The sequence below is a fragment of the Gambusia affinis genome, linkage group LG17, assembly GCF_019740435.1.
Source record: "Gambusia affinis linkage group LG17, SWU_Gaff_1.0, whole genome shotgun sequence".
Lineage (NCBI taxonomy): Eukaryota > Metazoa > Chordata > Actinopteri > Cyprinodontiformes > Poeciliidae > Gambusia > Gambusia affinis.
The window spans coordinates 4372281-4396883 of NC_057884.1; the positions used below are offsets into that span (position 1 = coordinate 4372281).

Below are 24603 nucleotides of genomic sequence, written 5' to 3' on the forward strand. Positions count from 1 at the left end.
AGTCTCTGTGTTTTTATTGCTTTGATCATGTTTAATGATGCTGTCTGCGGCCCTGGGGTTGACACTTAACTGTAGCCATCACTACTTCACGGCCTATTAACAGTCTGTGTAAAGAACTTCGCTCTAAGGTAGTGAGTGCCTCACTCATATGCTGACCATGGATGCCGATAAATAATTTTATACAGAATTTGCCTCTTTTTTCTTTTCTTCTGTTTACCCACATGCTGTTGTTCCCAACACTAAAGGAAGTCATGTAGCTTTTCTTTAAGACAAGCAACAAAACCATAAAATCAACTTTAAAAATCTGGAGCCTATAGACACATTGCATGTCATCGTCTAGAGAGGGGGGGCGGAGGGGGCTTGAGCCCCTACCCTTTTTATCCTTGATGCCCTAGTGCCCTTTTTGAGTTTTTTTTTATTGTTTTTTTATTTTTTATTTTTTAATCTGTCTGTCAGACGGCCTGCTTGTCCCACACAGCAATAATGTTTAGCTAAATATAATAATTTAGTAAAAATAAACTAGTCTGGCTGCCCTCAGTCTAATAAAGACTCTCAGAGCCTCCATGTTGTTCAGACTCCGGGTCCATGGTGAGGAGGAGGAGGGCGGATCTGTGCCCTCTAACTATCAAATTATGGACAAGAATATTTTTTCATACACTGGTTTGTGAATAAAAACGTAGGTCTGATGTTGATGATAGAAAAACTGTTTCTATTTATATTTTTATAATCGTCTTTGCAATAGCGGGACAAAACCGCAGAGAAAACTTCTGACTTTAACTTAATCATCCTGCTAAAAGCCCGGCTCGGTTCACTACAGACAGTCTGAGTCGGTCCCACCGACAGACATAAAGAATGTCTGTCTTTATATCAAACATTCTGATATAAGACACGGTACCGACTGTCACCGCGAGTCGCAATGCACCTCAACGCCCTGGTACCGGGTGGTACCAGGTGGTACCACCTGCTGGACATTTGCTGTTGCTATGTTGTTGTATGGTGTTTTAAGATCTTGTTCAATGTGCCCTTCTTTAACTTTGAGCCCCTGCCCCTCCAAAGGTCTCTGTGCGGCCCTGGTCTACACAAACCTTTGTGCATGCGCACAACGCAGGAGGGCTAAAAGATGATCGTGTTACTTGCCGCTGCAGTAAAACAATTGTGTTAACAAAATGAAACCCGGGGATGCAGGTGTTGTTAATTTAGAGCAGTGTGCCGTTGCAGGTTTTACGGGCTGTCGGTGTGGTTCCCGGACGTCATCAAACACCTTCAGGCTGACGAGTACGCCTCCAGAGTGAAGATCCATCACAACGAGCGCACTGAAGACTTCACCTTCAACTTCACACTGGAGAACCAGATCCACAGAAACGGAGTCTTTATGAACGACAGGTACAGCAGAGACGCAGCCTCACCCACAGACACTGGACTGCCCACAGTGTTTGGCCTTCGGTGGAATTACATCAGTGTTGCCCAAAACTTCTGCACCATGGGGCAAAATTTAAAGCATTTATTTATGTTCAGTTAAAAATGCAAATTAATTTCTGTTGTAACTTCTTTTGGATTTTTTCAATCAGCTCAGCAGCAAATTAACAAGTGTTTTCAACTAAAAAGGCCAGAAGAAGAATGTGAGTTGTACAGTTTCCCAACTTGTTGGTCAAAATGATCAATTTTTTTGTTTTTTTCCCTGCAACAACAATGAAAACACTTAACAGTATGTAGTTCATTTTAGCTAATAGGTGTGATTAAGTCTGTTTCTGCATAAAAAGGCAAAGCAAAAAAAAAACAAACGTGGCTCATAAAACAAAAACACTTCCTGAAATTTTCTTTTTAAGATATAAATTTGTCATTTTAAAGCACTGATATGTGCCATTTGATTAAAATAAATTTGCTATACAATATGTGGGTAATTCCTAAAGCTTCATGGAACGAAGTGTTGATCACTAAACAGCTCCAGTCTTACCTAACCGAGAACAATGCATCGCTTTGGATGCTTTAGTGTAAAGCATGCTGCTATTTTACTCTAGACTCTATAGATCTATAGATGAACCCGATTGAACCACTTTGGAAAAATTTGATCGGAAACTCTGAGCCAGAGCTTCTCGTCCAACAACACTGTCTGACCTCACAAAAGCAAAGTGCATGTAGACATCAGGTTATTCACTTTTGGACATAATTTTTTGTCAGAAAATTAGTTTTAAAATTCCTCATTTGTTTTTAAAAGAGTAAAAATGCTGATTGTTATTTATCTCTCACACATTTTCCAAGTATTTAATGATTTCTGGTGCTAAACTAGCACATTTTCCCTTCAAAAAAAGGTTTGCGATCAAGAGCGCCGGATAAAATCTTCTGTTTCTTGCCGTATTCCCACGTGAGACGTCCGTGGCATTGACTGAAGTCCTGAGTTTACAGTCCAACTTCCTTGAATTCCTGGTTTTCCAGACAGAAAAATAAATGCAGTAGCAGCGTAGCGCACTGCGCCGTCGCTAAAGGTGCTCGTCCTGAAGTGGGACAGCGGCGCTATTTGTCATTCGCTGGAATGTCCACAACAGATAATATTAATCCTGCCTCCTTTATCTTCCCCAAACACCAGGAAATTAAAAGCTTTATAACATACCTGGTCCATTTCTCTGCCCTCTTCCCTTTCTCTCTACCTCTCTCTCTCTCGCACACACACACACACACACACACACACACACACCCGAACACACGGTTCATTTACACAAAGGGCAGAGAGAAGGTGATACGGCAGGGTAAATGCACACCAACACAACCATGGTGGGGAACGCTACATCCAACAGATTGTAATATTAAATAATAAAAAGTTGCTTTTAAATGCTGACTTATTTAAAAAGGTCAATGCATATTAATAGATGTAGAATGTTGTAAATATACCATATTTAGTGTTATTAGTTAAAAAATAGACATAAGACACAGACATTTATAAGATTTCATACGTAAAAAAACCAGTAAATAAAAGCTATATATATATATATATATATATATATATATATATATATATATATATATATATATATATATATATATATATATATATATATATATATATATATACTGGAAAATCTGCTTCAAGAAGCTTATGCCAAAATATATTTTTTTAAATCCTATCCATCCATCCATCCATCCATCAATGGATTGATGTCCATTGATGGATGGATGGATCCTTTTAATTTGATGTCCTAATACATTAAAAGGATTTAAAGACGCACTAAATAAAGAATTAAGATACAAATTATGTTTGAGTACAAATAATGCCTGAAATATGAGATATACAGAGAAATCACTGGAAACTTGAAAGTTACATGTAGTCAGCTATATTACCGTAATTAACCACATATCGGTCATTTTCTGACAATGGTGAGTTCTTTTTGTGTGTTTGTTTTGCCTAAAGCTTCTTTTGGGGGAAAAAAAAATAGATTTTTTTTGTTCCCAAAATCAGTTTTAGCAGGAAAAAAAAAGGCGATTTTATTTTAGGAAGTTGAAAACATTGAGGGCATTTCCAGTGTTTTATAAAAATTATTCACATCTCTTGGAGCTGTTCGCATTTTTCAAGCTTTAATTTCTAAAGTTTTCTTCATGATGCATTCGATGTTTTGTGGTTGTCGCTTCACAAAACGTGGGGGAAGCTAAAGGAGCAGGAAAACTCCTGCAGTGCATTGTGCTGGAGTTCCTGTTCTCGGTTAGCATCACAACAAGCTACGCCGCCTCTGAGTCACGGGCTGAATTTGATCGATGAGTAGGGAAGAAAAACTGTGTTTCTGTGGAGAGTGAGGACAGAGCAGCACAGAATAATGAAGACGATGTGTTTAATGTGGAGCCTTTAAAGAAATGCTTGTACTGAAGAAATGCTATCTGTTGTTCTGGCTCCACTGACGAGTCACCATGCGGGTTTCTGCACCCGCAGCTGAGGAGACAGCAGAGAGCGAAACATAGATTAAAGGTGAAGTTAAAAGTCCAACTTTCACTCCACGCAGATTGTGCTCTGGAAATGATTGTTTTTATGCGGTTTATCAAAAGGCAAAATACAAAATACATGAACGCACCTTTAAGTTTCAACAAAAACATGCAGCGACTGAAATGTCCCTTCAATTTTGGATATTTTAAAACGTCTTCCAGTTCCCGGAAAAACTGATCTTCCAGCATTAGTCCTTGAGAGGGTGAATTTACATTATTATGCTATTATCAATATCAAATAATATTATAATTGCCGGGTCAATATACATCCAGCAAAATTTATCATCAAAACTTTCAATTTCAAATTCAAAAATACTTTATTGATCCCAAAGGTGAAATCAAATAATATCTTTCAGTCTAGATGTCTAAAAAGTAAGCTTTTAGAAGTTCAATACTCCAACTACACAGAAGCAATTTATTCAGAACTCCCTGTCTGATGTCTGCACATTTAGCGGAAAGAGCAACTCTGCATTTTGGTGATACAAGTGAAGCACCAACCCGCTTCTTTTCAAGGGGAAAATAATTCTGGATCAGCACCGGCTGGCATCAGGAGAATGTTAGATATCTTTTTTTTTTTATTCCTGCTTTAATGGAGTCTCCTGTTTTTTCTCTGTCTCCTCCCAGGTTTCTCAACATGAAGTTCAAGGCCGTGACGTTTATAGACTCTTCTTTTATCAACTGCTACTTTGAGGATGTTTCCTCAGTGGGATCCTCCTTCAAAAACTGCACCTTCGTGGACTCTTTCTTTTACAACACGGGTGAGTCCGGTCCTTGAACTTGGGCTGTTCCTCTAAAAAGTGCCGTAACTCAACTGAGATGTTTAACCTTTCTCTCAGGGAAAGCTGTATTTGGCATGTTGGATTCGTTTTTGTTTTTTTTCTTTCAAATAGGTAGAGAGGTTCCATTGGGGTTTAGTATGTAGGCCTGTCGCAATAAGCAATAAATCAATTTATTGCATGACAAATTAAAGCGAACCCATTAATTTCCATTTGCATGATTCATCGTTTTTCTCTGTTTCTACCAAAACTGGATGACAAACGTCTTCAGTCTCAACGAGCCCCTTTTTTTTTTTTTTAAGGATAATTGTGTTTCCAGAGATTTCATATTTCATTGTACTTATTGTTTCTATTGTTTTGTTTATTTATTTTGAATATTTAAAATATCTTCCCGTTTCAGTGTTAAATGTTAAAGTGTATTGATCTTTGCAAATGTGTTCTTGCATTATTTTGCCTTTACATTCCTTGAAAAAGGTGTCAAAACAGCAATGTTATAGTTTATCACAACAACTCCTTGGACAATTTATTTATCGCCTAGCAAAATATCGTGACAGTATCAGTATCTTCTCCTTCAGGGAGACATGAAGGCAGCATAGACCTAAACTGAAACATTGCCGAGTGAATCATCATCAAAAGATGGAAAAACCAAGAAAGAAATCAGATCATCCCAAATAAAATTCCAGACAATAAAGGCTAATTTTAGCCTGTGTTGTATAACCTTTGTTTGTTTTCACCAAGACAAATTACTCACTGATCATAGAGTACAGATGAAAAACAACCCTATGGCCACTAATTAATGTGCATTATCCCTACCAAAATAAATGAAATTAAAACAATGACACCTTTTTATGTCATACTTCTAGATTTTGGAATTTCCCTTTATTTTGGGGATTAAGATGCAGTTAGTCAGCGTGGGGTGCAGCATCCTGTCGCACTTAGCACATGCATATAAGCGGTTGTTTACAAAGTCTGAAAAAGACTGGAACAAAAAAGACTATTAGTTAATCAATTGGAATTCATTGTAATATAATTAGTCGATTAATCGTTTGCACACCTAGCACTTTTGTCTCAAAGTGGCAACAGAAATCACACATCCCTGTTAATTCATCACTTAAATTTCATGAAAGTAACCAAAATAAAAGTCAAAAGTGAATTTTTTTCTCTGCTTTTTGAGGTTCTGCCTAGTCCTTTAGAAGCTTGCGAAAAACACACACACACACACACACACACACACGCACACACACACACACACACACAAAAAAAAAACCAACCTCTGGACTTGAAGCAAAACGAAAGCAGCAGAGGCATGAAATGATCTGAGAGAAGCGGAGCTGAATCAGACCTTGTGGGAGCACCATGCGAGAAAAACAGTTCCCTCCAGCACTCTGTGAAAGCGCTGAACATGGAAACAGTGAGGCCACGTCAAGTTTGCCGGTAAAGCCCTCTGGGAAATGAAGTCTCGTTGCTCCCAGCAATATGTCTGGAAAAGTGGTGAAGAAAAAAAAGACGAAATGAGGAGAGACGGGATAAGAACGGACAGGAGGATGGTGTGTGTACCTGTGTGTGTGTTTGGAAAGAAGCCGGAATGTTTTCTCACCGCAGCAGCTGCTGAAGTTTAATGATGCGCAATTTTGCAGGAGGCAGGTTTGTTTCACTTCTTATAATGCTGAGAGGGAAAACACCAGCACATTACCGAAGATCTATAAGGTTCTTTACATTCTGTGTTTTCTGTGAAATTAGGGTATTTTTCATTGAGTTTACTTTTAAATATGGTTTATTTAAAAAATAAAAAATAGAACTGGAAGGTCTTATTTAGCCCTAGTTGCCTCAGAAACTCAAACGTATAAAAATGTGCACCTTTAATATACCGTTAAGCTTGGTGGAAATGCATTTTTCTGGACTCAATGCCAGGAATTCATGTTGATTTTAATCCATGGACCTTTCAGCTGAGCATTTCTGCTGCTTTCTACAGACGTAGATGATGCCAAGTTGACAAATTCAAGAGTGATCAACAGCTCCTTCCACCACAACAAAACCGGCTGTCAGATGACGTTTGACGATGATTACAGCGCCTACTGGGTCTACTTCGTCAACTTCCTGGGAACGCTGGCCGTGTTGCCGGGGAACATCGTTTCCGCTCTCCTCATGGACAAGATAGGACGCCTCAGCATGTTAGGTAGGTCCAGGATCTGCTCTGATGTTTGTGCAAAAATGACCCATTGGTCTCTGGACGCCAGCCTCGGCGTCTGTAATGACCCCCAGTGACACAAATGTGGGCCATTTGTAAAGGATGTTCTATACTCTGTCCTCCAGGAGGCTCCATGGTGCTATCTGGAATCAGCTGCTTTTTTCTTTGGTTCGGCACCTCTGAGTCCATGATGATCTTCATGCTCTGTCTCTACAACGGTCTCAGTATCTCTGCGTGGAACTCCCTGGATGTAGTCACCACTGAGTTGTACCCTACAGACAGGAGGTGAGTTACACTACTCAATTAAATTTAGTGGTACAACTTGATGAATGAGTGCCACGCCTTGTTTTGTATATTTTAAGTACAAGTGGACCACTTACTGATATTCTATGACAGCAACCCTAATTTTCTCACCTGGCGACAGCAGGATATCAAAAATGACAACAACGGGGGTCACACTATACACTGTCAACTCTCGTGGTGTTAAAACAAAGTGTAACCAGTTGAGAACTCATCAGTTCAGCCACAGAGTGTTACACTAGCTAATATCAGAGTGGAGAACAGCCAAGTGTAAGACACAGAGAGCAAAAATCAGCAACATCAAAGCTGCCATGCCAATACCTGCAGATCTCCGAACTATATGTGACTTTCAGATTAGCTCAAGAACAGTGTGTTCTTGAGCTAATCATTTAAGCCTTGCATCACCAAGAACAATGCAAAGTGGCACATCTAGCGCTGTAGAGCAGAGGCCCCCAACCACCGGGCCACGGACCAATTGGTACTGGATAATTATTAAATACAGTCACACCAAAGTGATGTTGAAAAAACAAAAGACACTGGCTACTCTTACTTAAGTCCTCAGTAAGTAGTTGTAGGTATAAGTGAGTGACTGAACATCTGATCTTTTTGATTGTAGCTAAGGATACACATTCTGTTCATGGCTGACTGCTTCGTTTGTCTCTTGATCTTCAGGGGCACAGGATTTGGCTTCTGCAACGCCATATGTAAGTTGGCAGCAGTTCTTGGCAACTTGATTTTTGGCTACCTGGTTGGCATCACCAAGGCTATTCCTATTCTCCTGGCGTCAGCTGTTTTGGTTGGTGGCGGACTGGTGGGCCTCCGACTACCAGACACTCGTTCCAACGTCCTCATGTGAACGCCGGCCAAGAAAACGGGTTTACCAGGTTTTTACTCAGCCTACTGAACACTTGGTCTTCAGCTATTGTTTATTTAAACATCACTGAAACAGTTATTGCTGCCATTGCCCAAATGTATTTCATTTAAAAGAAACAATGCTAAGCATCGCAACAACTCAAAATTACAGGTAATGATTGTTCAGTTGATTCTGAGTAAAATACCTGGTTAAGAGTCTAATGTGGTTTTACAGAGCTGTAGATGTACAGAGAGAGCTTGTATGGAAAATTGTCTTACAGATGCACCAGATGCCAGTTTTACTTTTTTCCAGAAGTGTTGGTGTTTAAAGCAAAAGGCTCATCTATCATGAGTGAAGATGAAACACATTAGCTACAAGCTTTTTCACACACACAAGCCACAGAGGTGTGTACAAAAGCTGCAAAAGGCTTGGAGTTTTAACAACCTTTCATATCTTCCCCAGTATTGCTCAGAAACAAAGTATATACAGACACAATTATGACTTGTCAGTGAGTTCGCACTTCAAGAAACAACACGGCTTTTCAATTAGTGCTGCAAACGATCACCAAAACGATATAATCATCAAACACTGGCCTTTTTATATTATGTTAATCTGTTTTGGAGAATGGTACTCTTATTTTATGTCTCTTAAATTATTCATGCCTATGCCCCTTGGAAGGCAGAACCTACTTTTGTTGTGCAGTCATGTTTTGAAAAGTCAGCAGAAAGAAATATGGCTGAAATGAACCAATTTTTAAAAAGTAGTTTAATACATTTTGTTCCTTTTTAAATAATAATTTTCCACATATTGTTGAAGTATATTAAGTTTATTTTTTATATAGTATCTGTTATATTAATATTGCAAATGTTCAACAACAAACCAAAGAAAACGTATTAAAAGTTGGATACATTAAGAATTACAAGAGATGACCAATAGTGTCAGTCTTCTTACAAAACCTTTACATTAACAGCTGCTCTGTTTTATTATTAATTTATTATTTATTTGTCATAGCTGGAACAACTGTTATGCTCAAAATAAAATCAATATAACAAAACGTCTTCAAAGCAGTCTTCATAAGAAACCTTTAGAGTAAACTCCGTCATGCAGAAATTGAGCTTTCATCGTTTTGCATGTCATTATTTGAAAAGACTTGAAAGTTACAGTTTGGTAAAAAGAGAGGCTTTTCCACATGTCTGTATGTGGAAAAGCGTTTACCGACTGGTAAAGTGTTTACTGACCGCTGGAGCTCCGTGAGTCACTACTTCTGTAGCCAGGTGCTTTTGCATGGTAGACTGCTGCTCTAGTGTGACACCCAGTGGTCGTTTTCTAGAATTGCACACTGTGCCCTCAGATTTGAAAAAAATAAAATAAAAGTAAAAAATCCAAACTAGACCCTGGAAAATTCAACCTGAAGTTATGATTAAAAGAAAGTACACAACTGAAATTCAAGGGTTTTACTATGTTGATGTATTAGAGTCATTGTAGATTAAGTTCAGAAATAAAAAAAAAAAAAAAAAAAAATTTAAAAAAACAACAACAAGGAAATTACTGAGTTCAAAAAGTCAAAAATATGCAATTTTTGGAAAGTTTCAAAAGTTGAAAATGTTTGACTTTTGAATCTTAGAAATTTCCAGAAAACTGATCTGTTTTTGGGCAGAATTTTTCTTTGCTTTTTCTATTTGTAAAGACCCAAATGCACCATCTTATTTTTACACATTTATGGGGGGGGGTTCACAGCCGTTCCCATTTTGACTTCATTTGCTTTTGTTTTGTTTTATGAACACTGGTGGAATCATTTCAGTATTAAAATCTATAAAACTGGGGTATTGCATCGCTGAATATAATATAATGAGAATTATAACAATCCTTTCATGTTTCATGCAAATCCAACTGCAAGCTCCAAAACCTCTTAGCAACCTTTCATAGTTTTAGCATTGGGCTTCTTTGATTGTGCGTCATTGTGTCTAGTCACCAGTTAGAAACTGGAAACATGTTCTACATACATTTGGCGATGAACATATAATGAAAGGTTGATGATCATCAAGCCTTTTGACGCAAATCGCAAGTCTGACAAAGTCATAAGGTAAACAAAAATAAAATAATAAAGTAGTAGTTTAGTCAAAACTGGCAACTTCTGCAGCTACATTTCTAAATAATAAAAAAAAGTTTACATTTTCTGCTTTTTACTGTGGAGACTTTTGGGAGTAGACTCCTTTTTGCCTGAATGCTTCCTGTCTTTTCCTCTCTTCGTGTCTCTGTACGTGTCGCGGCGTCAAGCTCGCCACGAAGGGCGTCGCTCTTCTGTAAAGAATCTACGCCACAGGACATTTCTGTTGGCGTCTATAAACTTGTGCTTCCCTTTCTTTCCACCTTTCTCCTGTCGGTTTGCTCACGGTGTCTCTTGGTCCTCTGTGTCCTGTGTTGACCTCCTCTGCCTTGCTGCTGCTCCCTGTAAAACTCAAAAGCCTTTCTCTGAACTCGTGCCTCTCTCTCTGTCTAGCCCAGCTCTTCTTCCAAACCTCTGCTGGACGCTTTGCTGCTCTTTCTTGCTTGTTTTTTTCTTTCCTTTGGTCCCTTATTGATGTGTGTGGGTGTATGCGTGTGTGTGTGTGTGAGTTCTGACGCTCAATTTTTTTCCCTTTTTTTTCTGCCATTCAAGTGTGCTGTACTAAAGGTTTAGTTCACATCCTTTACCAACAGTAAAAGCCATGTCTATGGTGTTAGCTCTTAAAATTTTTTGAAAATTATATTTGCTAAACAGCCGACTGTTTTAGTCTGTTGTGCTAAAAAAAAAAAAATTTTTAGATCTCAGTACAATGAGAGCAAATGTTTCAACGGTCTGCGAGTCTCTAGCAAGTAAATAATTTTAGAAATGGTTTTTGAAGTTTTAGGAGTTTCCTCTAGATAACCATGACAACTCAATTTGAAACGCTGCTAATGTACTCTTTCTAGAAGGATACCTCCATTTTTATTGTATGGAGGGCATTAGAGTAAACTAAAACGATCAACAGCATCGTCTGAACGTAATGCTTGCTGCTATGCTAACAGAGCTTCGATTGTGCAATGGGATTTAAGGATAAACCATCATATCTGGAAATGTTCAGTAACACAATGCATTTCCTAGTTTGGTAGTGCTTTCATTCTAAATAGTTTATTTATTTATTTGTCATTAATAAATCCTACTACAGCATGTTAGGGCCATGGTAGTTAGAAAGAAAGGAGCATATTTCCATCAAAACCCTCAGAAATTTTGAGATTAATGCAAGAAATATTCTAGACGAAATGACGAAATTTGGGAGGTCCAGAAGTCAAACAATGCCCGGAAAAACTCAGACATTTTTGACTTTTCAAAGTTTTTTCTGACTTTTTTGGTGTAAATTTACTCCTTTCTCTATAATGGCCCTATTAAATCGGACGGGTTTTCTTTCTTTAGATGTTTTACCAGATTTAAAGACTTCTCTTTACCGCATTTAGCGCTTTTACCCTTGCAGCTCCAACTTGTGCGGAACAAACGTCTCACAAAAATCCTGCATGTTTGTGACTAGAGTCTCCATGTTGTGTGCGCCCCGGCCCCTGCTCTCCAGCCATTTTTCTGTATCTTCGCTGTTCGTTGTTGAACAAGATGGGTTTGGAGACGTGTTTTCCCGGGTTAATGAATGTACCACTCCTGCGTGTCGATGTGTTGTGGACGAAGCCGTGGAAGCGCATGCTAGCGCTAAAAGTGTACGTCCCGCAAACTGTTCACCCAGCAGAGGTGCTCAAACCTGTGTCCAGAGTGTTTTTTTAGTTTGATGAATTATAACATTTGGGAGCCGGAAATGAGTTGCTGGAATTGAGCAACAAAGACGGCACCGCGTCAGATTGGAGGACCTTTTGCTGTCGAACAATGTGTGGGATTGTGTGTAAAACAATTTACGTGTCCTTGATATGATTTATTTTGATAAGAAAAGAGAATGAGGCGTCAAAGGTGGATTCCACAAACTGAATAAAGAGTTTCATTTGAAGAGTTGTGTGGCTTTTTATTACAGTCTCCTAATAAACCACCAGGTGGCACCAGTTGAGTACAATTAATAGAAATTGCTTCCTCTTTCTTTTACGAAGTTGTTTATTGACTATCATGGGCTCGTACTCTCTACAAGGACGGTGAGCCACAAGGAGAGATTGCTAAGGAAGCTAGCTGGCTGTTCTAAGATAGCTACAGCTGAATGGAAAGAAAACGTGTCAGAAAAACTAACAACTGTCCATTTTCTTGTGTTAAGCCACATCATGAACAAGATGGAACATCTTGTCTTATATGGGTCCAAGGTTTAATTTAAAGATCTTATGTGAATTTTGTACATCATTTGGGAATCCAGAGTCTAGAAGAAGAGTACAAGAAGAATGTGTTTATAGTTTCCTCTTGCTAATCTATTAAATTTGGTGTAAAATTTTGCCTTCGAATATAAGCAATTTCTGCCATTTTTTCCACCCCCTGCACCCCCGTGAGATATTCAGGTGTTTCTAAATGTTTTACTTGAACACTTACAGGGAAGTCTGTAAGTGTTCAACCAGTTTTGGTTCTGCTTTGTACTAGAATAGCTCTAACATACTTAGAAATCACCAAACCAAAACATTTTCATGAGCTTAACAGTTTTGTGTTTTGGGTTTAAGACATGACACAGAAATTAACAAGTTTTTACTTCATGTATGACAGTTTCACAAAATACAATAGTCATGAATAGAGAAATGTTTTATTCCTGGCTGTGTTCACCAACTGCAGGTCCTTAACTAAACCTTGCCCTGTAATGAACTTTACACAAACTTACAGCCGAAGCACATACATGCTGTAACAGTGCAAAAACACATTATTTTGTCCTCTTCTGAGCAGTGCTTTCAGTCCCACTTACATAAGAGCCATTCTCCTCGGACTGGCCCATCTATTGGTCAGAAAAAGGGGAGGCGGGAGGTAGATGCTCATTCTTTTCCTACAGAGCCAAACTACCGCGGAGACGGGCATTAAAAAAAACTTGTTATGCAGAGTAATGTGTTTGAACAGCACTGCAGTCTGTTTTCATGACATCTTTTGTTCTGCGGCACCAAACTGTTACACGTAAAGACTTTGGCTGCTTCGTTTAAAATACTATGAAACATTAAGCAACAACAATTTATCTGCAAATCATGATTTAGTGAAACTAGCGTGCGGCGCAAACCTCAGGAAATTAAAAAAATAAATTGACGGTAAAGATAAGAAAGTGCATTTGGAGGAAAGGGTTAGACTAATTGAAGGGACTCTGCAGTTCTAAAGCTACTTTCACATGATTTGCTTTACTGTTTCACACTTGGAAAAACATGTTACAGAGGCGCAAACTGCATGGATGACTGTGATCTGGGCATTTTGATGGTTTCTTTATATATTTAAGGATCGAATGACCCAGGAATGGATTCTCAGTGCCATTGCCAGAAAATACCACTGAGCTTCAAGTGGTCAGATAATTATTGGCTTCAAACATTTCAATCTTTCAAGCATCTTGAATCCTGAGGTAAGTGAGTCTTCATCAGCGCAGACAGAGGGCTTGCACAGTGTTGATTGAGATAATTTACTATGATGATTCTTAAGTAGTAGTTGTGGAAATGGTATAGAAGTGCAGCACATGCAGAAACACAGAGTGATTAAGTGCAAAAAATATGTTTTCCTAGTCGGAGATTAAATGATGCAGAGAATACTACCATGTGAAATGCAAAGAAAGGTCAATATCTGACAGTATTTCCATTAAAATCAGAGGAAGATATGTGAGAGATTAATAGCAGAAGTTTACAAATATTACAAAGAAATGTTTGGTCTGCGAGAGAGACGAGGAATGAAGAAGTTAGTTTTGAGGAAATAAACTCCTCACTGTTTATTTTAAGAGTTTGGACGGGAACTTGAAGAATGATTAAACCAAACAACGTTCAAACTGATGTCGCATGAAGTATTTCGTTGCGATTGCAAAAATTCCTCCAGCTGTCAGGAAAGAGGCCTAAGCTGAACAAGCATTTACAACGCTTGACCTTTTTCACATGTCACATTATGAGCTTTTATGAGACAGACCGAATGGCATGCCATGAAAACGAGGTCACAAATGGACACACCCCAAAGGTTTTACAAAATTCAGCACACACAGTAAATTCACTTTTAAACACTCTGAAACCAGGGCTGCAAATAACGGTTATTTTAGTAATTGATATTTCCACTGATTAATTGATTGATCTGATAAAAACAAAAAGAAAACAATGGCAAATTTTGCAATTTTTTCATTTAACCGCTTACAGCTTTTTTATACAATATTTGAAGGACAATAAAAGATGCAGGTAAGCAAATAATTCAATTACTTTTGTGAATAAGAAAACAAATAACATAGCATTCCTGTATAGAACTGTTGATTATTTATAGTTTTGACTTAGCTGCTGCTCTGACTGTGATGTTCGTTCAGCAAACGGCTATTTTCTAGAGTCTGAATAGTCGAATTAACGATTAATCGATTGCCAAGTTGACGATTATTTCAATAAATGTTTAATCATGATTAATTTGATTAATTGTTTCAGCCTTATCTGGAATCTAAAAACCAAAAAAGTGGGCTGGGCTGCTGACAGTGGATGTTCACTGTCTGAGAGAAATGTTACCCATCATACTTCATAAACCACCTACAACTTCCAATGAAAACCACACATATTTTACAACTTATTTATTTCATCATCAGTATGCTATATGAAAGGTGAAATACAGGATAACCTTTAATAAAAGGAACAAAGGAGAGCTTCACAGTAAAAAAAAAAAATTAAATAGAGTAAAAACCAGCACTTATTGTATTTTGCTTATGCTTTGCTCTTTACAAATCTATTTCATTCTTGCTCTTACGATGGAAGAAAAATGTTTACAAGCAGGATTTTCACATTAAACTACTGTCGTGCTGGGACTTGTCAGTGAAACTTTTGACCAACCTAGTGTTTTGTTTTGTTTTCATTTCTAGTCATGTAAAACTGCAGCCACATAACATGCCCAGCAAATATGCACTGCTGAAGAACAGGATGCATTTTCTCATTGTAATCCGTGTTACACTGACCACATAACAGAGTGAGACAACAAGGGTCAGTCGTTTCATGTGTTCAAAACAAAGATTTGTCTGAGCTGAAGATATTTAGAAAAAAAATAAATAAATCAAGATTTAATTTCGGCTTCTGTCACAAGAAGTTCCAGATTTAAAGTCAGAGCAGTTCCAAGTAAATGTGCTTATTTTACAGAGTGGCATCTCCTTTTGCTGCTCTGCTGTTTGTGGAGCAGCGTCTGCCAAGCTAACTAGCGGGGTAATCTGATTTACTAGCTAGCTAGCTTGGTAGCATTCTTCCACTTTTGAGTTTATAGCTCTTAAGTCTTGGCATGCTAGCTTTACGTTTAGTAGCAAGGTTGTGCTTCTTCATTTTCCAGGTCATGACTTTCCAAAAAGGACAGTAGCTACCGGCTGTCCAAGAAGTTGGTGAATGATGGCAATATTCACAAAATAATCCACCAGCAGAAAACCACGTTTTACGCTGTGTAGAGAGGATTAAAAATAAATTCAGGAGCAGCACCTCGTTATAATGAGAAACTTTTTTTGTTTAAAGAGATATAAAACTCGCTTCACAGAGGTTTATATCTCACTAAAGCCAAACTGTGTTCTCGTTTAAACGAGAAAAGTCGTAACAGTAAAACAGCAACACCTTGCGGTAGAAGAAGAAACGGAGTGAGAAGATGGAGAGTCGCAGGAAACCCCTTTATGCCGTTTTAAGGAATTTAATTTTGTGTGTCATTAAAATGAGAAACTTTCCTGCTTTAACGAGACACTTCTGAATTTATTACATAGCATTGGCAGCTAAAGGCTTCGATTCTTTGGAACATTGTCCAGTTTTCTAAGGAATTTAATCCAGTTACAGCTTGATGGAACATTTTTTAATCCCGTCACAAAACCCAACTTTTTTACCCAGTTTTTGTTTTGACACCATCTGAGATGTTGCAAATATTATTTACTCATTTATTTGATTCTCCTTTAATGCTTCTTTATGTTTGTATTGTATCTGTTTAATGCCTTTTTAATCTTAATCTTGCATTTGAATCTTTTACTCATCTGTGCAGCACTTTGATCCTTAGAACGACACAAAGTGATGCGGACAAACTAAACAAGTTGCTCCCATGAGGTAAGACGTGGCCAAACGTTTTTTGGGGGTTTTCTCGTCTCCCATGTCAGCAGAGGGGCTCCGTGCTCATCAGCTTGAAAGAAATTACATTTAAGAATGCTTTCAACTATTTTGTAACATTAACATCAAACTGGTAATAAAGGTACAGGTTTCATTAAACCAATCTGTCATAAACATTCATTGAAAAGAAAAGTGCTACTTCCAAAACAGCCGTTGCGTCAAGGCTAACGCTCCCTTAAACCGAATCACTTTCTCTTTGGGTTCCAGCCACGGAAAGCATGAAATTCGTCAGTTGTCTTAAAAACATTTAGGGTGCATTCACACCAGGACTCTTTAGTTCACGCTAATTGAACTCTAGTTCATTTGCCCCGAAAGTCCAATTCGTTTGGGAAGGTGTGCATGGCCTAATCGAACTCTGATGCGGATGTAAGAAGCAAACTCTGGTCCGCCTAAAAAAACCTAAGTCTCAGTTTTGTTGAAGTGAACTGTGGCGCGGTTCGAATGCATATGTGAATGCAAGCAGACAGGGAAATGCACTATAGCGCAGGGCATTCTGGGTCAATAGAGCCAAAACAAACGCGAGAGTCTAGCGATAGCGAGAGAAACGCCTCATGGTCTTTTACCAAAGACAAAAGAGACGTCCTACAATTGCTAACATGTGACCCTACTTCATTTTTGTTTACGCTTTGCAAAGTAGGATGTTAAATCCCCTCCGCGGTTCTTGGTGCAGCGCCCCCACAGGTTTTTCAAAGGGCTGGGGTTGTTTGACACAGTTTAGTCTGAAAGCAAACTGCTCCAGTTGAAAATGTAACAAATGTTGAAAATGTAACACGTTACCCCACCGAACCGAGTCTAAAGGACTATCAGGTGTGAAAACACCCTTACTGTCTTTCAGAATGACACACTGAGGTTCTTGCCTTTGAAGGTCAGAAAGTACAATTTGGATCCTGCAGACTTGGACATGAGGAAAAAGAAGAAGGGGTCCAGGCAAGCATGGAGGCAGCAGAGACACACCGCCATGTTGAAATATTTGTACAGACTCTCTTCCCCTCCCGCAGACAGCTGCAGATAATGGACAAAGTGCAGGACGCCGACGGGAAGGAAGCACAGCAGAAACATGGTAAACACCAGAGAGCTGGACTTGATGTACATCGCCCAGTCGTACTGCGACTGGTTGAGGGCGCTGAGGATTTTGACGAAGCACACTGTGGTGACCACCATGGGCACCAGAAGGCACAGAACCGCCAGAGTCAGGTTGCAAAAGAGCAGGAACTTGTGAGAGTCAGATTCCAGGGGCAACACGTCGTGGCAGGTGGTGCGGTTCAGCTGGGAGACCCAAAATGTTTGTTGGACCAAAGTCTGGGGGACGACGGAGGCGGCGAAGGCCAGCCACGGGGCCAGGACGGCCACGGCCATGCACCTCTTCTTGGGCAGCGTTTTGAACAAGAACGGGTGCACCACCGCCATGTAGCGCTTGACGGCGATGAAAGCCAGAGTCAGAGCCGAGCCATAGAGGTTACCATAGAAACAGGCGGTGACCGCCTTACAGGCGGCTTCTCCGAGCACCCAGTTGTTTCCGAGGAGATGGTAGTGAGCCTTGAAGAAGAGGGAGACGAGGAGGAGCAGGTCGAAGGTGGCCAGGCTGCAGTAGAGGATGGCGGACGACACTTTCCTAATTTCGGTGGCGAGCAAACACAGGATGGTGATGTTGGTCGGGATCCCGACGATCACCGCCAGCAAGTAGATGACGGGGATGACTCTGGTGCTCAGGAGTCCTTTGAGGTACGCTACGGCGGTGTCGCTTAAGCGCTGCAGAGACGGAGGATCAGTGGAGTTGGGAGGCTGGGTGCCATGGATGTCAGACTGTGTGGGACGGAGTCCTAAAAACACTCTGGGCTCAGGGTAGACTTTCCCTGGCAAGTTCTTCCTTTTTCCTGCAAGAAATTCAGACATTGTCATTTTTCTGAACACTTGTTTTGACATGCATTTGTTCTTAATCTTTGGTCTAGAACAAATCAGCATGGCAACTATCTCCTCTACGATCCGATGCTTTAAACGCACAAACGCAGTGGAGAACTCTGTTATTTATTGGCTTATAGCTGACTTCTGAGAATTAAGAACTATCTATAGACTCATCTTAAGATGACCGTGTCACGTCTGGTGCAGGGATCGGACCAAGATACAGACAGCAAAGTGGAAGTTCAAACAGAGGAACATAAACCGAACGGAAACCGACGTCAGCACTAACAGAGAGAAACAAGCACAATAAATAATATACTAAACCACAAACGCACAAAGGAAAGACCAAAGAACGTAAAGAAATTATCAAAAACAGAAACTAGTCCTAACTTAGTGGAATCATAACAATCCAACAAACTATTGATTTCCAATAAATCTATCTGCCACACCTATATTGCTTGACTGATGTTATTTTCATACCAGCTGTTTGAATTAAATTAATTTATTTTGCAATCATTATTTAAATGTATTTATTGTTTTTTGTTTTGATAATCTTAACTCTTTCTTTTTACTCATTTAAATCTTTGCTTTTACACCTCAGTTTCCTCATTCCTTCAAACTACGATTGTTTCTTTTAAAAGCTGAGATTGCTGTAGTTCATATATTTTTCCTCTTTTTTTTCTTCATCATGTCTTTTATTTCACATGAAGCGCTTTGTGTTGCCCTGACTGTAGAGGAGAAGTCCTTTTAAAATACAGATTGACTGATTTGTTGACAACAGAATAATTTCCCCACAGCCAATTTGTGCTCCTTTCAGATTTTGTCTTCTCTGGATTAAAAGACGGTCTAAAATCCCGATGATCAGTTTTACTTTAAATCTCTGTGAAATAGAGTTGTTTGACATTAACGTTTATACATGTATATATGTGTGTGTGTCTTGGTCCATGTTTTGTAAACGTATGAAGTTCCATGTTACATTTAAAATGATCTTAATCAAACCTGACTTAAATCTTTTTTTTAAAGCATCTCTTACCATGTTTCTGAAGTGTCCCGTGTTCAAAAAGGGCCAGCAGGAGAAGGAGAATGAAAAGTTTCCTCATGTTGTTTTGCCTCGCAGTAAAACGCCGCTCTTCTCAGAAGTGAACCTCGCAGCTCTTTCTTTGCTAAGTTTCCCGTCTCTGCTCGCCGTCAAGTGGGAGTGTCCAAGTGAAAAGTACCACCTCAAACCCACAGACTGACTGCTGAAAAAAGCATCATTAGCTCCGCAGCACCGCGGCTTGCTCTTGGTTTCACTTGCTCCCATATGTAACAACACCCCTGCCTCAACTTTTTGTTTACTCTTCCTCAAACCAACATGTTGGGTTTTATTTATTTACTCTTAATTTCCCTTCATAATGACCAGCAGTTTATTTGAATAGCACACTGTTATGCTAAACCCGCACTGCAGAGGGAAAGGCAAATATTTAAATTTTCCTCCGTCACACGGGAAGCAATGATTCATGTGAGAGGAAACTCGACAGGAGGTGAAGCGCAGCAAAGACAGCCGGACGATTTTTCAGGAAATGCTTGTCCGGAGGTGATAAGCTTGTCTCTGTTTAGTCTCAACTCGCAGTGTTGGGACTTAAACTTCATTTTCGCAAAAACTTTTATCTCCTCCAGTGTCACTGGCTGCTGCTGCTCTTTGGAAAAATATCCAAACACTCTATTGGCTCTAGCTAAAACATTAGTTGCGCTAACCCTAAAGCACTTTCCCACTAATTCTGCTACACTCAACCATATTGACACCCACTATGTGACAATGAGTCATTGAACACAGCATCACAGTCAACAGATTCAAATTTGTTATTGTTCCTCTTTTTTTCCTGCGCTTCAGGAAGAGATTCTTTGGAACACATATTCCACTCCTGGGTTTAGTTTTTTAGCTGCTAAGTTTTGCTAACTCTGTTGCTAATTTGACCAAAATTACCACAGTTGGTTGTTAGTCAGAAAGCAAGCAGGACATCTGTTGATTTGAAACTGTTTACTGTAGAACTACAATCAGGGTAGAGAATAAAAATGACCATTTGCTACGTGAGGAGGAAGCAGAACTGCTGCAGTTAGCAATATTCACCCACTTCAAAATATGAGCAGGAATACAAACGGCTAACTACTTAAAGGATTCTTAACAACCAAAACTTCAGCATTGATGTCAAACTTTACTCAACTGAACATTTACGAAACAACCAGGAAAATTAGCGCTGATTCAGGGAGCTCTGGGTGCGCTAGGCTCTTTCAACATGAGGAAAAAAGCTAAATCGCTAAATGAAAAATTAGCTCTGCTATTAGCTTCTTGGCTTTTCATGTCAGAATGATGACAGAACATTGATCTGATTTATAACCTACCTAATCATCCTTTAACCTTTAGCATGACTAAATGTTAAAGGAATTATTCTGGGCTTTGATTCTAGTCGTTCTTTGATTAGATCAGCTTTGTTTCGGTTTTACTTTAGTTTAATTCTTTGGTTTTGTTATATCCCTTACCGCTAGCTTTTTGTTACCACTTTTTGTGTAGGCTACTCTCCCTCGCCTGCTGACTTTTTGTTCCTGGGTCCTGTGTTTTTTGTTCTCTATTGTTTTCTTTTTTAATCTTTTTTTTTTTTTTTTCATTAAATCATCAATATGGCCTTGCTACATTTGTGTCCTCCATCACCCGCACTCAGAGCATGACAGCCTGACCTGTGTGCTGCTTTCCTCGGCGTTCACGATGCTGTTGGATCGCTAACGTGATCGCTCAGTGGCCATGTCACTGGATTTTGTAACCTTTTTTTTTTCTTTTAAATTAAAGTGGTTTATTAATAAAAATGCATGGCCACGGTGGCTTTTCCTTCCGCTCTTCTAACAACATTCTAGTTCCACATGCATCTCCATTAGACATGACAATACGTGAAAAGGTTTTGGCTCTGTGAATATGTTTTTGGCAAGACGCAGCATTTCGGTGCTTTCTCCGACCAAAGGGACAGTTTATTATTGGAGCTCTAGCATCCAGCTGTTAACAGATGTCTCAGTGTTTTCACTGAATCCGTTTCTCAGATGTTTGTGTGTTCAGTTCACATTCAACCTCTGCAGTTTTTTTTGGGTTTTTTTTCCTTAAGACGTGAGGGCGCTTCGCGTTAGTGACGTCAAGCTATGAAGACCACAGAGATGTTCAAAGTAAAGTCGAGAGGAAAGTCATTTGATCTGTTCCACTGCGGTTAACAACTGGTTGGGTGTAAAAAAAAACAAACCAAAACAAAACAAAAAAACCTAATTGTTGGCCCATAAGAGCAGTAGTGACACAGAAACAATGAAACTCCATCAACAGCTCATCTTAGCGAGTCGCTTCTAAGTTCCTTCTCTCCAAGCAGCGTCGCATCCGTTGACAGCCATCTGTTTCCTGTATCTGTTTTTACGACCACGTCTCTGGTCTGTTTCCCATAACATCAAACAGAATTAATAAATCTTTTTTTTTTCTTTTTTCAAAATAAGAACTTTTAAGGCATATCTGCTCTCCACGGGGATGGATCTCCTAAGAGTTTGGGGTTTTGATCCATTCATTTTCCCAGATAAAATGACGACACGGGAAACGACTCCAGTTATTTTGAAAACAGCAGAATTGGGCGAACGAGTTACAACTTATTGTTGGTTATTCGTCATAGTAAGCAGCCTCATTTGGATCGTCTTAGACACGCAACACACTAGTGTATAATTTATTTACAGTGGGGTTGAGGCTGTTCCAAAGACTTAATGTTAGCATGTTATTACGTTCCAGAACCGGTTATGAAGGGCTTTTATGACAGTTTTCCTGCAGAAAACTGTCATAAAGTGAATATGTTCCCTTCAGGTGTTATAAAAAAGCTGTATATGTCAAATTTGATGTAAAAGAAATTTGACTTTATTCACTTTTGACTTTGTTTTGACTTGAAATTAAATTGAAATTGGGTCTCTGTCTCTTTAAGAAGCTTCTGCTCTTTGTGAAACTCACAACATAGCTCCTCTATTAACCCATTAATTACATTTTTACCAGTGTTTCACTGAGAAGTAGCTGGTATCATGAGCTCAGCAGTTGCACAGTTCCACCAAGTGTTTGCTAATTGCTGCTGGCTAGTCTGAAGGAGCTAAGTCCGTTGGGGTGGCAGCATCATAACCAGGGACTTAAAACAACAACTTGATGACGACAATAAGAGACGATCATGCAAAGAAGGATTGTGTATAAGATGACAGACAACCCTGTCCATCCTCTTCAGGAAACTGCCATAGAAAAACAAAGTCTTCAGTCAGAGCATTCTTTAAGTTGGCCACAGGAAATCCTTCCTGCCCACAGCCGCCTCCACCTACAATAACTCTGTGAAGAATGTTGAAACAATATGAGCTTGATTTCCTCTGGGATTAATAAAGTATTTCTGAATTCTGCAGTGAAATGAATTTGTCCTCCAGCAGCCGGAGCGCGTCCCATCACAGCAACAGAGATATCTCAGGGCAACAAGCAAAACCATAACACTTCTATCTTTTTATGATAAGAGATGTGGTCAAATTTCCTGCAGGAATCATCCTAGGATTCTGTTCATGGAGGCAAAATGTGTGTTACTGCTCTACGCTCTGCTAAGGAGCACGCCGCCATCTTGTAAACAAACTTTATTCGTACCGTTAGGTAGGTTTGGTTACAGTAAGGTGTGTCAGGAAGCTTGACACAGACACACAATGTATATATATATTATATATATATTTATGCTTCAAAAAAGAGAAGCATGAAAAAGTCTAATCATTTCAAAAATATAGACACAAAGTGAACACTGTTATTATTATTTTTCAATACAGCAGCAGTCAGAGGTTCATACAAATGACTTATTTTTTTATTTAAAGTACCTTCAAAGAAAAAAAAAACAAGACTCTTCTCAAACTGCAGATATTAAAACAAGATAAGAAAGAAATAAATGATACAAATAAATAAACAGTACAAAGAAAGGCTTGATTTTTTTTTAATTCAGTTTAGAATTTATTATGAATGAATGTTTAAAATGAAGTATGAATCCTGCATGTGTATGAATATGAAAATATATTCCGAAACCTCAGCAGAGTATTAAACCAGTCTTGTTCCTGTTGCCATAAGTGTCCAAAATGTATTTTTAATCTTGTCCTAATGAGGTTGCCGTATTATAGTCAGTGTTTGTATTTTGTTGTTTTTATGGTGCTCAATATCTAAAACTGTTACTTTTAATTGTTATGTTCATATATATATAATTATATACAATTATTTTGAATTGTACTGAAATCACCAGGTAGTTTCTAATTCTCTCAGAAGATGGCAATATTTCCCTTTTATGATGAGAAACTTTTTTTTAATCATCCGTTCTCCGTGTTTTTATTTCCATAATCGCGGCTTGATGAAAGTGTCCAACAGCGCACACCCACATGCTACAGTAAATAACTCTAATGGACGTTTTCTACACAGTCCAGAGGTTTTCCACTGGAGGCTCAGATAAACTTGCCGAACTCATGGCTTCCTGTACTTTTCCACATCAAAGCGAAGCCGTCGCTGCCATTTGTGTCGTAATCCTGACTCAAATCTGGGAAGGTTCCTGCAGGAAAACGACCTCATCTTGAAATCCACACGTTTTAATGTTGATGTCTCTGCTGTTTCACATGCAGGGCGTTACGAATGTCTTTATTTAGCTTTAAGAGTCACTTAAGATGCTCAGGTCTAAAGGTCAATGGGTCAATTTGTGAATCTAAGTGAAAACCAAACATGTAGCAAATAATTTAGGACTCAAAGGCTGATTTATCCTCGTAAAGCAGCATATATATATATATATATATATATATATATATATATATATATATATATATATATATATATATATATATATATATATATATATACAACTCTGAAAAGTGTGGTGTGCTTGTGTATTCAGCATCATGCTGTGGGAGAGTTTTTTTTAACAGGATCAGGGAAGGACAAAAAGGACAATAATAAAAACAAAAACAAACCCTTAAAAACTTTTTTGTATTGCTTTAATTTCACTTGAGTTATGTGTTACTCTATCACAAAAACAACCTGGAGAGCATATGGTTGTGGTTGCTGTGCATTAATATTTATGTCCTCCATTTTGTTTGGTCACTGTAATGTGTGAGACCGACTGTCAGAAAGGGAAGGAAACACTGAGCAGCACAGTGACACACAAACGTGTGTCATGGTGGTTTGATGATTTGTCGTTGTAACCAGTGGAGTTTCTTCCACCAATGGTTAAAGATACAATGTTTGTTTTTTGTTGTTGTTTTAAAAAGAACTTCTAAAAGTATTTACAATAGAGAAATTACTTTGCTGAACTCTTGTTCATTAAATACAGACCTCCTTT

General features: G+C 38.8%; 2 protein-coding genes across 3 annotated transcripts in view; one reads left to right on the forward strand and one right to left on the reverse strand.

Moving 5' to 3' along the window:
- LOC122847199 (synaptic vesicle glycoprotein 2C-like) overlaps nucleotides 1–9624 on the forward strand; it is a 43800-nt gene extending 34176 nt beyond the window's left edge. For both annotated transcript variants that reach the window (XM_044144659.1, XM_044144658.1), the window contains 5 exons: nucleotides 1219–1383; nucleotides 4591–4724; nucleotides 6715–6918; nucleotides 7056–7215; nucleotides 7903–9624. In XM_044144659.1, the coding sequence (XP_044000594.1) occupies nucleotides 1219–1383; nucleotides 4591–4724; nucleotides 6715–6918; nucleotides 7056–7215; nucleotides 7903–8086 (847 nt within the window). In that variant the 3' untranslated portion in view covers nucleotides 8087–9624. The remainder of the gene's footprint in view (nucleotides 1–1218; nucleotides 1384–4590; nucleotides 4725–6714; nucleotides 6919–7055; nucleotides 7216–7902) is intronic.
- Nucleotides 9625–14095: 4471 nt separating this feature from the next.
- On the reverse strand, nucleotides 14096–19677 carry LOC122847272 (proteinase-activated receptor 3). The gene is made up of 2 exons (XM_044144853.1): nucleotides 19263–19677; nucleotides 14096–18204 (listed from the first exon to the last, which is right to left on the reverse strand). Exons 1-2 carry the CDS (start codon nucleotides 19327–19329, stop codon nucleotides 17162–17164), a joined length of 1110 nt encoding a protein of 369 aa, XP_044000788.1. The 5' UTR covers nucleotides 19330–19677; the 3' UTR covers nucleotides 14096–17161.
- Between the last annotated feature and the right edge of the window lie 4926 nt (nucleotides 19678–24603).